Source organism: Panthera tigris, chromosome E1 (assembly GCF_018350195.1).
Source record: "Panthera tigris isolate Pti1 chromosome E1, P.tigris_Pti1_mat1.1, whole genome shotgun sequence".
Classification (NCBI taxonomy): domain Eukaryota; kingdom Metazoa; phylum Chordata; class Mammalia; order Carnivora; family Felidae; genus Panthera; species Panthera tigris.
In genome coordinates, this window is record NC_056673.1 from 40,026,336 (window position 1) to 40,038,468 (window position 12,133).

The following is a 12,133-nucleotide window of genomic DNA, read 5'->3' on the forward strand; positions in this document are numbered from 1 at the left end:
ATGAGGTAGGTACCGTCATTGTGCCCACTTTATGGATGTGAAAACTGAGGCATGGAGATGGTAACCAACCTGCCCTATGTCAACTGAAAGTAGGCAGTTTCTCTCCCAGCTCTAGAGACAAGAGCAGGTGGGATGGAAAGTGACAACGTCTCAGTAAAGCATGAGTTCTTACTGGGTTTGTGGACCTCCACTGATGAGCCTTAGGGGACCCAGGAACCTCATGAATTATGTGCAAGTGTGTGTGTGCTTATCGGGCTGGGGGAGGAAAGAATATCTATAGCTTTCAGTATATTCTCAAAGAAATCCCTGATGAAAAAACTGTTAAAAAAAATCTTTAACCTGCTGCAGTGCCTGGCACACAAAAGGCATTTGATGATATTGGTGAATAAACAAACTAATAAATAAATGAGTAAACAAATAAGTGAGTGAGTGAATGAATGAATGTGCCTCCATGACCTTGGAGACACCACAAACAACCTAGTACACACATCCATCTCTACCTTTTGAGATGGTGAAAGCCATTCCAGGACCTGAGCCCAGTCCGCCCCCAAACCCTTTTTCCCAGTCCCAGAGGCCACAGCCAGGTGTTAACGACAGGCTTCAAAGAGAGGCTTCCCCCGCTTTCTCCCCACCTCCACTCCTGACAATGACCAGGTAGAGGCGGGAGCTGTGCAACTCAGATAATGAAGCTTTATTGAATGCCAGGAGAGGGCAAGGGTGAGGCAGGACTCAAGTGTGAAGTTCTTGGGGGGCAAGAAAGGGGATTCCCTAGTGTGGTCTGTATCCACACGGCGGGGGAGCAGCGGGGGGGGGGGGGTTGCTCCTAGGCCTGAGCAATGCTGAGCAGCCTTAGTTCTTGGTGCGAAGAACCTGCTCGTGGGTGGACACCACCTTGCCATCGTGCACATCCATGACCTTGGTGCGGATCTGGCGACTGGAGGAGGTCACTGGGGAAGAGGGGAGAGAAGGTGTTACCAGCAGAGGACAGGCAATGGAGAAATCAGGAGTGGGGAGACCAGGGAGTTGGGAAGACTTAAGCAGACTATCTCCCTGTTGCCCTCTCCCCTGATTATCTCTTCACTCACTGCTCTTATCCCAGCACTGATCCCATCTACACAGTTTTTTCAGCCTAGAGCTCCCAAAGGTAGGACAGAGTCTGTGTCCTCGAACTGGAGGCTCCTAAGAACTCAGAGCAGCTTGGTTCAGTCCAGATCAACCCAAGTGGACTGGTCTTGAAGGGAAGACCCATGTGGTGTCCTGTCTGTGGTGCTGACCATCAGAACATTGGAGTCTGCCACAGACACCAGTGACAGAAGTAAAAAGTGGAGGCCACTAGCTCCTAGCCCTAAGGAAGGTTTATAAAATGGCTTCTTCTACCCAAGTAGCTTTATAAGGGATCTTGGGTGAGAAAACTCTAACTCAACCCCTCAAAAAGCCAATTCTCTAGACCTGCTGGGAGACAGGAAGTGGTCACGAGTCCAGGCTTGATGAGAAGGAAAGTCTTACCGTCTCTGGACGACTGAGAGCCAGAGGAGAACTGGGAAGAAGAGAGGCTATGAAGACAGAAAAGGGCAAGATCATTAGACACATGGGATACAGCAGGTGAATGGTGGGGGCAGGACTGGGAAGGAGGGCAGTGCACTCACTGGGCATCCTCGCCCTCCAGCAGGCGGCGGTAGGTGGCGATCTCCTGCTCCAGCCGCGTCTTCACGTCCAGCAGGATCTTGTACTCCTGGTTCTGCTGCTCCATCTCGCAGCGCAGCTGGGCCAGCTGCTCCTCCACGCTGCCGATCAGGTCCTGGATCTGGGCCAGCTGCATGCAGTAGCGGCCTTTGGTCTCCTCCAGGCTGTTCTCCAGAGATGCTTTCTGTGACGGAGGGAAAGATCAAGGATCAGTGAGGGTAGTCACTCCCTCCCTCCCAGTCCTGGATCAGATCCAAGCCTGTCAGCTCCCCTACCATGCTGAGCTGGGACTGCAGCTCGATCTCCAGGTTCTGCACGGTGCGCCGGAGCTCGGAGATCTCGCTCTTGCCGCTCTGCACCAGCTCGCTGTTGGTGGCCACCTCGCGGTTCAGCTCCTCTGTCTGCAGAAAAGAAAAAAAAAAGTCATTCACACCAGAAGTTCCTGGAAGGCGGGTCTCCTGGGTCCCTTCCCCACCCCCCACCCCCCCGCCCCCGGGATGACACCCACCTTGCTGAAGAACCAGTCCTCGGCGTCCTTGCGGTTCTTCTCCGCCATCTTCTCGTACTGGTCGCGCATCTCGTTCAGGATGCGGCTCAGGTCCACGCCGGGGGCGGCGTCCATCTCCACGTTGACGTCTCCGCCCACCTGGCCTCTCAGGGCGTTCATTTCCTGCACAAGCAAAGAACGGTCCATAGTCAGGAGCCATGGCGACATGGCAACCAGTTGGGGTTCCCTCCTCTCAGGTGATCCTGGCCTGAGCATTGCCCACACCACCACCACCCCATCTCAATCCCATCCTTTCCCTCCCAGCTTCATCTTCTAAGCTGGTTCTCACCTCCTCGTGGTTCTTCTTCAGGTAGGCCAGCTCCTCCTTCAGGCTCTCGATCTGCATCTCCAGGTCGGCCCTGGCCAGGGTCAACTCGTCCAGCACCCTGCGCAGGCCGTTGGTGTCAGCCTCCACGGTCATCCGCAGGTTCAGCTCAGTCTCGTACCTGGAATGATCCGAGACAAGAAGAATTGGACATCCATCCTGGCCACACTGAAGGCTTTGTTCTCTGCCCCCTGCAGCTTCTTCCCATAGCTGGCACCCTGTAGGTGGTTTAGGGAGTCAGTTTTGAAAATGGCGTGGTTGGACACAGCACCCATTGAGGACTCAGATCTGAACACTCCTGGGGCAGGGAATAAGGCAGTTCATTAGGCTGCAGAATTCAGGGAGGGGAGACGCTTCTGGCCTCACAACCAATAGCACACAGGCCTCCAAATGTGACTGCCTCCTACACTTCAGGGGCAGGTGGAGGAGTGGGGAGCCCCTCTCCCTTAAAGCAATGGCACCCAAACCTGGCCGTGGATCAGAATCTCTCAGGTAGCCTGTTAAGAATAACTGAATCAGAACTCCAGGTTGGGGCCCAGGAGTGTTGTATTTTTACAAGCACCCCAAGGGGTTTTCATGTGGCCATCCTGGCAACTGGTCAGCCCTGTTTAGGGGACGCTGCCCCCAAAATTCCCCACCCTGGGGAGATTGGACATCCTGAGTCACTGCTGCGAACTCACTTGGTGCGGAAGTCATCAGCAGCAAGGCGGGCATTGTCAATCTGCAGGACGACATTGGCATTGTCCACGGTGGCCGTGAGGATCTGCAGGTAGAGAGGGCACAGGTCGTCAGCCAAATGGACGTCACTAGCCAGACCTCACTGCAGCCTGCATACATCAGGCCTTTGCTTTCCTGCTCTCACCTGAGTCTCCCCTCCTCCCAAAAACCTTTGCCACAGCAACCTAAAGGGTAACCCCTGATGGCCCAGCTTCGACCCACGACTTTGCTGACTCCGGGTCAGAAAAAAATGGATAGAAAGAGCCCTGGCCCTGGAACCAAAAGCCCTTGAGTTAGAGTCCTGGTTCTACCACTGATGAGTCTCAGGGTCTCAGTTCCCCTACCCACAGAGTGGAGGAGTGACCTAAGGTCCCCAAGTCTCCCTTCCTGGTCTGAATTCTCCTTTTTCTATAAGGGCCAATCTGCCCATCTTCACACCTTCCTTTTAAGCCCGCAGAACATGGGACCTCAGGTGTGGCTTTCCCAAAAGAGGAGACCCCACTAGCACAAGGGATGAGAAAAGAAGAAGCAGAAGAAGTACTAAACCCCGGATTGGCTGCAGTCCTCTCCCTCACCATCTAATTTACCTAATCCATGTGAGGCATCAGAGCCAGGCGCGAGAGGAAGCAGGATCAGCGGGGAGGGCTCCCAGGGTGAGGGTGGAGCAGGGGTTTGGGGCTCGAGCCAGGTGATACAAGTCCCCCAGTCTCCCTCCTGTGCAGGACACGTAAGGCGGGGCTCCGCTGATTGCCTCTGTGGGGTTTTTGTGCCCGCCTGCCGGTGGGGAGGGGCGCCGGTGCCAGGGCTCACGGGCGGCAGCCGCCACAGCCCAGACTAATGAGCTAATGAGTGGTTTGGGTGTCTAGCCTCGTCCCGTTACAGCCTCGCTCCTCCCCTGTGCTGGGGAACAGGTAGCTGCCTCGTGTATTAGCAAGTGGGCACACGGGTTCTGGCCTCAGCTCTGCCATTGATTCGCAGGCCACAGCACCTCTCAAAGCTCTGACTCCTTCCCCTGTAAAATGTAAGGGTAGGAATCCCCAGGCCCTCGCGGTCTGCGGTCTGGAGCCCCGAAGGGCGTGAGCAAAGCGGGGAGACACTGACCGGCTCCGCGGGGGGCGTCCAGAGCCAGAAGAAGGGATGCGGGGTTGGCGTCTGCCCGGTCTAGTAATCTAAAGATGCCAGTGGCCTGAGGCATCTATCGCTCCAGAGCGAGGGAGCTAGAATGGCAAGTCCTGCCGCCCGGTCCACACACCTTGTTCCTCAGGTCCTCGATGGTCTTGAAGTAGGGGCTGTAGTCCTTGGTCTCAGCGGGCCTCTGCCTCTGGTACCAGTCGCGGATCTTCACCTCCAGGTCGGCGTTGGCCTCCTCCAGGGCGCGCACCTTGTCCAGGTAGGAGGCCAGCCGGTCGTTGAGGTTCTGCATGGTCACCTTCTCGCTGCCGACCAGGAGCCCGTCACCACCACCGAAGCCACCACCGAAGCCAGCACCAAGGCCACCTCCAAAGCCAGCACCAAGGCCACCACCATATCCTCCACCGAAGGCGCTACCCAGGGCCCCACCAAAGCTGCTGCTGCTGCTGAAGCCGCCTCCGTAGCCGCCCCCCAGGCCGTAGGCCCCCCCGGAGGAGTAGCGGGAGGAGGAGACCGACAGGCCCCCGTAGGCGCTGGGGGCCCGGCAGGACCCTCCGGCCAGCACGGAGGACATGCGGCTGGAGCCGCCCCCGATGCCGCAGGAGCCCTTCATGGAGCTGGAGGAGGTGAACTGGCGGCTGCAGGTGGTCATGATGCCAGGAGGGAGGTGAGTGAGCGAGCGAGCGAGCGAGGAGGCAGAGAGGAGAGAGAGGTGCTCAGGTAAGTTGGAATAGGAGGTGGGTGCTTTATACTCCTGAGTAGGGGGCGGGCCTGGCATTTTCCATTCCCCTTGGCTTTCACCACCCACAGTCCAGTGCCAACTCCCAGTCAGATCCCTCCTCTCCCCCGCCTCATCACGTCTGTCATATTTTACTGGAAACTCATTGTTTAGGATGTTTTTGGTTTCTTGTCCCGCCAGGTGTGATTCACATAAGGAGGTGTGGGCCTGCAGGCTATACTTTCCCATCTGGCCCTGGAAGCCGCGGCCCTCAGGAGCCTGCATGTTGGGCTCGGCCAGGCGGCGGGGAGCAGGACGTCTGCCCCAGAAACCTGGTGACCTGTTCTCCCATTAATGAGGTGGGCCTTTGACATCCATCCAGACATCACTCCAGGTGGCTCCTGGCTGGAGAAATGCCAGCATGGCAAGGCTACGTTAGCCACAGTGATGCCCCCTCAGCATTACCGTCTATAAAAAGAGAGAAGTTCTTGGGGGTCCTCCCAGATGCGACCCGCTAGGCTGTGCCGAGAAGCCTGTCACATCCCCGGAACACGCCCAGCCAATCAGCTGGCTCGGGCTTCCACCCTGACACCCCCATTAAAGGGAAATCTAGGCAGCTTTTCCCCAACCCTGAGCACAGACTCTAAGATCCTCCACACACCTGTGGATGGGCCCATGGCATTGGCTGGCCAAGAGCAGGTGGCCAAGGGTGGGGGGGCCTCACAGGCACAGCCAGAGACGTGCTAAAAGAGCATGGAGTCACACTGAGTCTGGGCTCTGCTGTGTGCCCCTGTGTGACCTGACATTTCTCCGAGCCTCAGTTTCCTCACGGTAAAGTGGGAGTAAACATAATCCACCCTGCCTACTGCAGAGTCAGCTCCGAGAATCCAAGTGGCAGTGTATATGTGAGGGTTTTATAAGCCAAGTACGGCACGAAGTCTGGTTAGCATTGTTGTAGCCTCATCTGGCCACAAAGAGGGTGTGCAACAGCCCTGGCACAGGACAGGAGAGCCTTTCTGCTTCTAGCCCCAGGTGTCTCCAGGCCCCCAGGGCAGCGGCAGTGGGAGAGGCCGGCTCGGGCACCCTGGTCTGAGCCCCTTGTGTCGCTGGCCCAAGAGATTTGGGGGTGGAGAGGCAGTGCAGGCACTTGGGAGTGTACTCGAGGGTCCCTGACTCCTGAGACCCTGAGGCTCAGGGGGACATTTCCAGGGGTCCCTTTGGTTCTACCTCAGAGGCTTGCAAATTGGGACCTCAGCTGCCCCCACGTCTCCCAGGCAGCCTCCAGAGGCACCCCCTCCAGCCACACCCACCTTCCCACCAGCCCCTCAGCTCCACGGACCCCAGCAGGCATGTTGGGAGGAATGCAGTCGTGTCTGGGGCTGCCTGACGCGTCCCATCTCCCCAGACAGGCCCCAACAGCCCCCGCTGCAGGCTCCAACGCTCTTCCGGGGATCAACAGCTCCCAGGAGGGAAGCAAAGCCTCCCTCTCCCCGCCACTCCGCCTGCCACCAAAACACATGCCAAGGGAGCACCCCCTCACCGGGGCTTAGGAGCTCAGAAGACAATGCTGAGACAGACACTTGAGGCTGTGGGCTCCCCAAATCTGCCGCCCAAGGACTTGCAAGGATGAGTAAGCAAGGGCCCCGCCTTGCCCCACCCACCCCTGACAGACACTCTAATCTCCTTCCAGGGAATGGTCCCCCACCCGGCCCAGCCCTACAACTACCCCAGTGAGAGGCAGCAGGGATTTTGGCTGAGGGACAGATGCATTTGTTAGGAGGCATACTGCCCTTGGGTGGGGCAGGGGGGTACCTACCAGAGAAAAATGCAGCCTCCACAGAGACCTGCGGGACAGGAGTGGGTGCAGAGCCCAACACCAGCTTTCTCTGTGCTGCCCACCACCCTGTCTCCCTCCACGGCAGGAAGCCACAGATAAAATCCCTAGAGCGCAGGACGTGGGCAAAGCTCTCCTCCCCCAACCTTCCACCTGATTCGGTGGAACCCAAAAGAGGCTCCTTCCTTGGCCACCTCCAAGGGAAATCCAAAAGTAAAGAGCACAGGGAACCAGAGACATGTACACTCACACACACAATCTAGGAAGAGACTTTTGCCAGCCCTCCTTGCCCCTCCGGACCCCGGAACCCCAGCCTGGAACAAGTCTGAGGTCCCCCACCCCTTTCCGGCCAGCGCCCAGGATTAGACCCCTGGCCTCGATCCTGGGACTGATCTCTGCAGACGTGGAACTAGGCACAAATGGTCCAGTCTGGTACTCATGACATTGGAGGAGAGACAGCTTTCTGGACAACAGGGATTAAAGGGATGAGGGCTTGTCCGCTGGGCCCTAGACTCCTAAACAAGCTTTAAATGGGCACCATGACCTGGCCCTCACTCCACCTACCCCAAAGAGGAGGGGGCCAAAATGAGCTTAGGGTGGTGTCTCTTGTGGTTGGTGAGTCTTCCTGCCAGCCTATGGAGGGGGGGATCAATGCCAACCCAAACAGGTGAGGCGGCAGGGCCAAGCAGCCCCCCACAGAGCCTGCATTGTGTGCTGAGGACGGGCTGGGCACCAGGGGATGGGTTCCTAAGGAAGGAGGGGACCTAGTGACAGCCCAGTCTGAGGAGAGAGGCACAGCCCCTGTCTTCAGAGCCCCGTCTAATGGAAGAGACTGCCCCTGCCCTTAAGAAGCCCCCAGCCTGAAAGGGAAGAGAAGTACGCATCAAAAGTACTTAAGACATGGACAAGCATAAGAAAAGCACAATTCATATGTATTCGTTTCCTGGGACCGCCATGATAAATTACCCCAAGCTTTGTGGGTTAAAACAACAGAAGTGTATTCTCTCACTGTTCTGGAAGTCCAAAATCAAGTTGTCGGCAGGGTCACACTCCGTCTGAAGGCTCCAGGGGAGAACCCTTTCTTACCTCTTCCAGCTCCCGGTGGCTCTTTGCAGTCCTTGGTTTGTGGTGACACAACTCCCGTCTCTGCCTCCGGCTTCACATGGCTCTTTGTGTCTGTGTCTCTCTCTGTGTCCTTTTCTGTCTCTTCTAAGGACACGCATTGGGTTTGGTGCTCACCCTAACCCAGTGTGATCCCATCTCAATTCTTACCATAATGGCATCTGCAAAGACCCTGTTTCCAAATCAGGTCACATTCTGAGGTTCCAGTGGATGTGAATTGGTGGGGGGGGGGGGTGCACTGTCCAACCCACTACATGTGTAACGGACCAGGAACTATCCACATCGCAGCAGGAGTGGTGAAAACGTGGTGGATGAATGACTGTGATAAGATGCGGGCAGGGCCAATCTGGAAGGCTTCTGGGGGCAGCTGTTAGCTCAACATAGAAGGGTGCTGGGGAGTGGGCAGCAGAGAGACAGAATTCTCAGGTGTCTGGGCCACGGTTCCCACCATCTAGTTTCTCTGGGTCCTTTACGTATAGACAGCTGCTCTGGAGGAGAGCTTTTTTTTTATTTTTGTTTTAAAATTTTTATTTCGAGATAATAAAAAGTTGCAAAAGTAATACAGAGAGTTCATATGAGCCCTTCACCCAACTTCCCCAATACAATCATGTTACATAAACATTGTACCATGATTCAAACAAGTAAATTAACATTGACCCAATGCTATTAATTAACTACAGAGTTTACTTGAATTTCACTGGTTTTTCTACTAATGTCCCTTCTCTGTTGCAAGGTCCCACCCAGGACCTCACTTCCATTGGTTGTCACGTCTCCTTGGTCTCTCCCAATCTATGACAGCTCCTCAGTCCGTCCTTATCTTTCATGACCTTGACAGTTTGGAAGGCGACTAGTAGAATATCCCCCAGGTTGGGTTCTCCTGATATTTCCTCATGATCAGATTGAGGTTATGTGTTTTGGCAAGACAACCACAGAAATGGTGTGTCCTTCTCAGTGCCTCAGCTCAGGTGTGGAAGACATTAATTGAATGGGTCTTACTGCTGTCCATTGGCTAAGGTAGTGTTTGCTGGATTTCTCCATTGTAGCGTTACTGTTTTTCCCATTGAAATTAATAAATACCTTCAAGAAGATACTTTGAGACTATTCAACCATACTGTTTCTCCTTCAACTCCTTTTTTTTTTTTTTTTTGGACTAATTCTGCATCCATTTGTGGTGGGAAAGAGCTCTTGATACCCAAGAGCTCTTCACCTTAAACTTAAGTGAGCTTAAGACCCTCATTCGCCCTGGACTCCTTGAAGGAATGTGGCTTTTAAGAAACACATTGGAGAAGGAAATCCAGCCCCAAGAAAGAACTCTTTCTTCCTTTCTAATCCAGCCCCCAAAGCCAGACTCTGTACCCTAAGACGCTCTCAGGCTACTTCCCTGGAAGACCTACCAACTATTTCTGTAGTTGTTAATGTCTAGAGTCGTTCCTTAGGCCCCCACCAGCCTGGAGGAAAAAATAGGACAGTCAGGGTCCTCCCCATGTCACAGGTAGGAAGTCTGAGGCCCATAGAGGCTCACAGTCAAGTGACTAATTAGAACCCCCCCCCCCACTTGGTATTCTCAGACCTCTGCCAGAGGCTGGGCTCTCCCTCTCCTCCTAGCAGAGTCCTATATCCCATGCCCTTCCTTCCCTGTCCCTCCACCACCATTCCCTGCCCACCCTTCTCACTTTTGCCCATCCTTTTCTCCACCAAGTCCCAGCCAGCTGCTTGACTGTAGCCCGGGTAAAAGTCTCCTAGAGCTGAGGGCTGTCACTTCTAGAAGTGACAGACTGAGGCCTGAGCTGACCTAGAGCTCGATTTCTGCCTCCAGGAATGCTGGGCTAGCATGGGGGCAGGGAGCAGGCTGGCAGGCAGGATTGCAGACAAAAGAGGCAATCGGGAGCCTAGAGTACCTCCTCGAGGCCCTGAGTCCTCTTTCCTCTAGAAAGGTCTGCCACCCACTGGTTTCCCAGGCCAGCCTGCCCATCTGGGCCTTGTCCTTGTGAGAGCCTTCACTGACACAACAGATGGGCTCAGCCAAGTGTTTCAGTGTCCATGGCCTTGTCTGTACCTGCTGCTAAGGATGACAAGACAGAAATCGACTGTCCCACATTATAGATGCAAAAGGCTCAGAGGTTGAGGAAATTTGCAAGGTCCACAGTGAGGAAGCCGCTCAGCCAGGATTCATTTCCAGCTCTTCCTGGCTGTGAGCCTCGCTTTTCAAACACAGAGAACGGTCCTTGAAAGTCAGAGCCAAAAAAGGGATCAGGGGTCATCTAAACCAACCTCTTAACTTTGCAGTTGGGAAAACTAAGGCCCTGAGATGGAAAAAGTCATGTCCAAAGTCACTCATCAGAGCTTGCTTTGCAGAAATGGCAGAGGTCTGAGAATCCCAAGAGGGGACTCTAACTAGTCACCTGACTATGAAATGTGTGACAAGTGCCTCCCAGAAATCTGAGCTAGGCAGGCTGAGAATGTGTGGGCTGAAAAGAGCTGTGCCTGCACCCCAGAATCACACTTAGGTTGTTAAGAACATGAAGAGTTAGGTAGCCAAAGCCCGGCAACACATGGGTTCACTAACCATCTATGAGCTACCTACTCAGGGAAAGTAAGGCTTATGTTCTCTAGCCAATTACCCATAATGCTCACTTAAAACTGAACTCCACCACCAACAGCCCAGTCCCCTCACTGACCCTTACATCACCTTCCATCTTCCAGCCTCTGCCTGAATTTCCGCTTCTGTCCTCTCTTCCTGCCCAAATTTTTCATGTTCTTTAAGGCCAAGCTTCTGTTCAACACACAGATTTAATATACGATCTTCTGCAGACTGTGTGGCATAAAGTAGATGGAAAATGAACAAAAGGGAAGGAGGTGTGGGAGGAAGGAAGAGAGGAATGGGAAGATGATAAGGGAATGTGAAAGGATACTTGGGATGGATGAATGGATGGATGGATCAATGGATGGGCAGGTGGATGGACGGATGAACGAAAGGAAGGATAATGGATGGAAATAGAAGAATGGAAGGTGGATAGATGGTGGGCGGGAAGCTGGGAAAAGGATGGATGGAAGACAGAAAAAGGGCGGTCATCACACCTGTCCCAGGGTGGACAAGCATCCACCTTGACTGGGGAAGGACCAGGGCCACAGGAGTTCTCAACTTAGCTGAACCTTGACAGTGAATAGATGCTGAGCAACAAAGGAAGTGAGGAGGGACATCCCATTTGCTCACCTGAGCAAAGACTCAGTGGCATGCAACCCTGGTCTGAGGACAATGCAGCACCTAAGCGTCGCTAGAACACAGAGCTGAACTGCCTGGCAGGACTGAGAACAGAGGCCAGGTCATACACGTGGAGCTAAGGAGCCCAGACTTTATCCTAACAACATGGGGAGGACCGAAGGTTCTGCACACGGGAGTTACGCTGTCAGCTGTGTTTCACAAAGGCCACTCTGGCATCCACGTGGAACGTACTTCTGGAGAAGGGACAAGAAAGGCAAAGCCAGGAAGATGTTGCCTTGCCACTACCCAGGCAAGAGATGGGGTTGGCTCAGACCTCTCCTCTGCCGGGAAGCCCCCACCCCAACACCTTGGATCACCTGACCTTCCCCTTCTCAGCCTTCCTACTGCCTCTGTGATATGTGCCACCCCTCAGGAGAGCTTACCACAGTGCCTGAGAGGGCCACAAAGTGTCTCTCACATAGTAGGTGGTCAGCACATTAAGTTGGTATAATTACCCCAGCCTGTTTGGGGAGACACAGTCCCTGTCCTTGGGGATGCCCAGTCTGATGGGGGAGGGCAAAAATGAGGGTAGAGCCTACTCTGCTCTCTGAGGGGAGCCTGGAGCCAAGAAGCCACCAGGTGGGGTGGGTAGTACACAGAAGGCTTCTTGGAAATGGTGCGTTTGACTCAGGTTTTGAAATAAGGAAGAGCCCTCCATGGGTGGAGTGGGGAGAGGGCATTCCCAGGCAGGGGCGTGGCTGTGGGAACTGCAGCACCAGCGGTGAGTCGAGAGGAAAGTCAGCGCCTGAGTTGGAATGGCTGTGTCAGGAGTCCCGAGCTCCGGGCCCGCAGGA

The 12,133-nt window shown here is 54.7% G+C and overlaps 1 protein-coding gene across 1 annotated transcript; it reads right to left on the minus strand.

The window, feature by feature from the left end:
• Positions 1-817: 817 nt before the first annotated feature.
• KRT14 (keratin 14) lies at positions 818-5,098 on the minus strand. The gene is made up of 8 exons (XM_042966065.1): positions 4,525-5,098; positions 3,236-3,318; positions 2,520-2,676; positions 2,192-2,353; positions 1,959-2,084; positions 1,647-1,867; positions 1,507-1,553; positions 818-947 (listed from the first exon to the last, which is right to left on the minus strand). Exons 1-8 carry the CDS (start codon positions 5,053-5,055, stop codon positions 850-852), a joined length of 1,425 nt encoding a protein of 474 aa, XP_042821999.1. The 5' UTR covers positions 5,056-5,098; the 3' UTR covers positions 818-849.
• Positions 5,099-12,133: the final 7,035 nt, after the last annotated feature.

Coding starts and splice junctions, on each gene's coding strand:
- KRT14 (XM_042966065.1), bottom strand. CDS start 5,055: ATGACCACCTGCAGCCGCCAGTTCACCTCCTCCAGCTCCATGAAGGGC. Junction 2,085..2,191: donor AGGACTGGTTCTTCAGCAAG/GTGGGTGTCATC, acceptor TCTTTTCTGCAG/ACAGAGGAGCTGAACCGCGA. Junction 1,554..1,646: donor CTGGAGGGCGAGGATGCCCA/GTGAGTGCACTG, acceptor CTGTCTTCATAG/CCTCTCTTCTTCCCAGTTCT.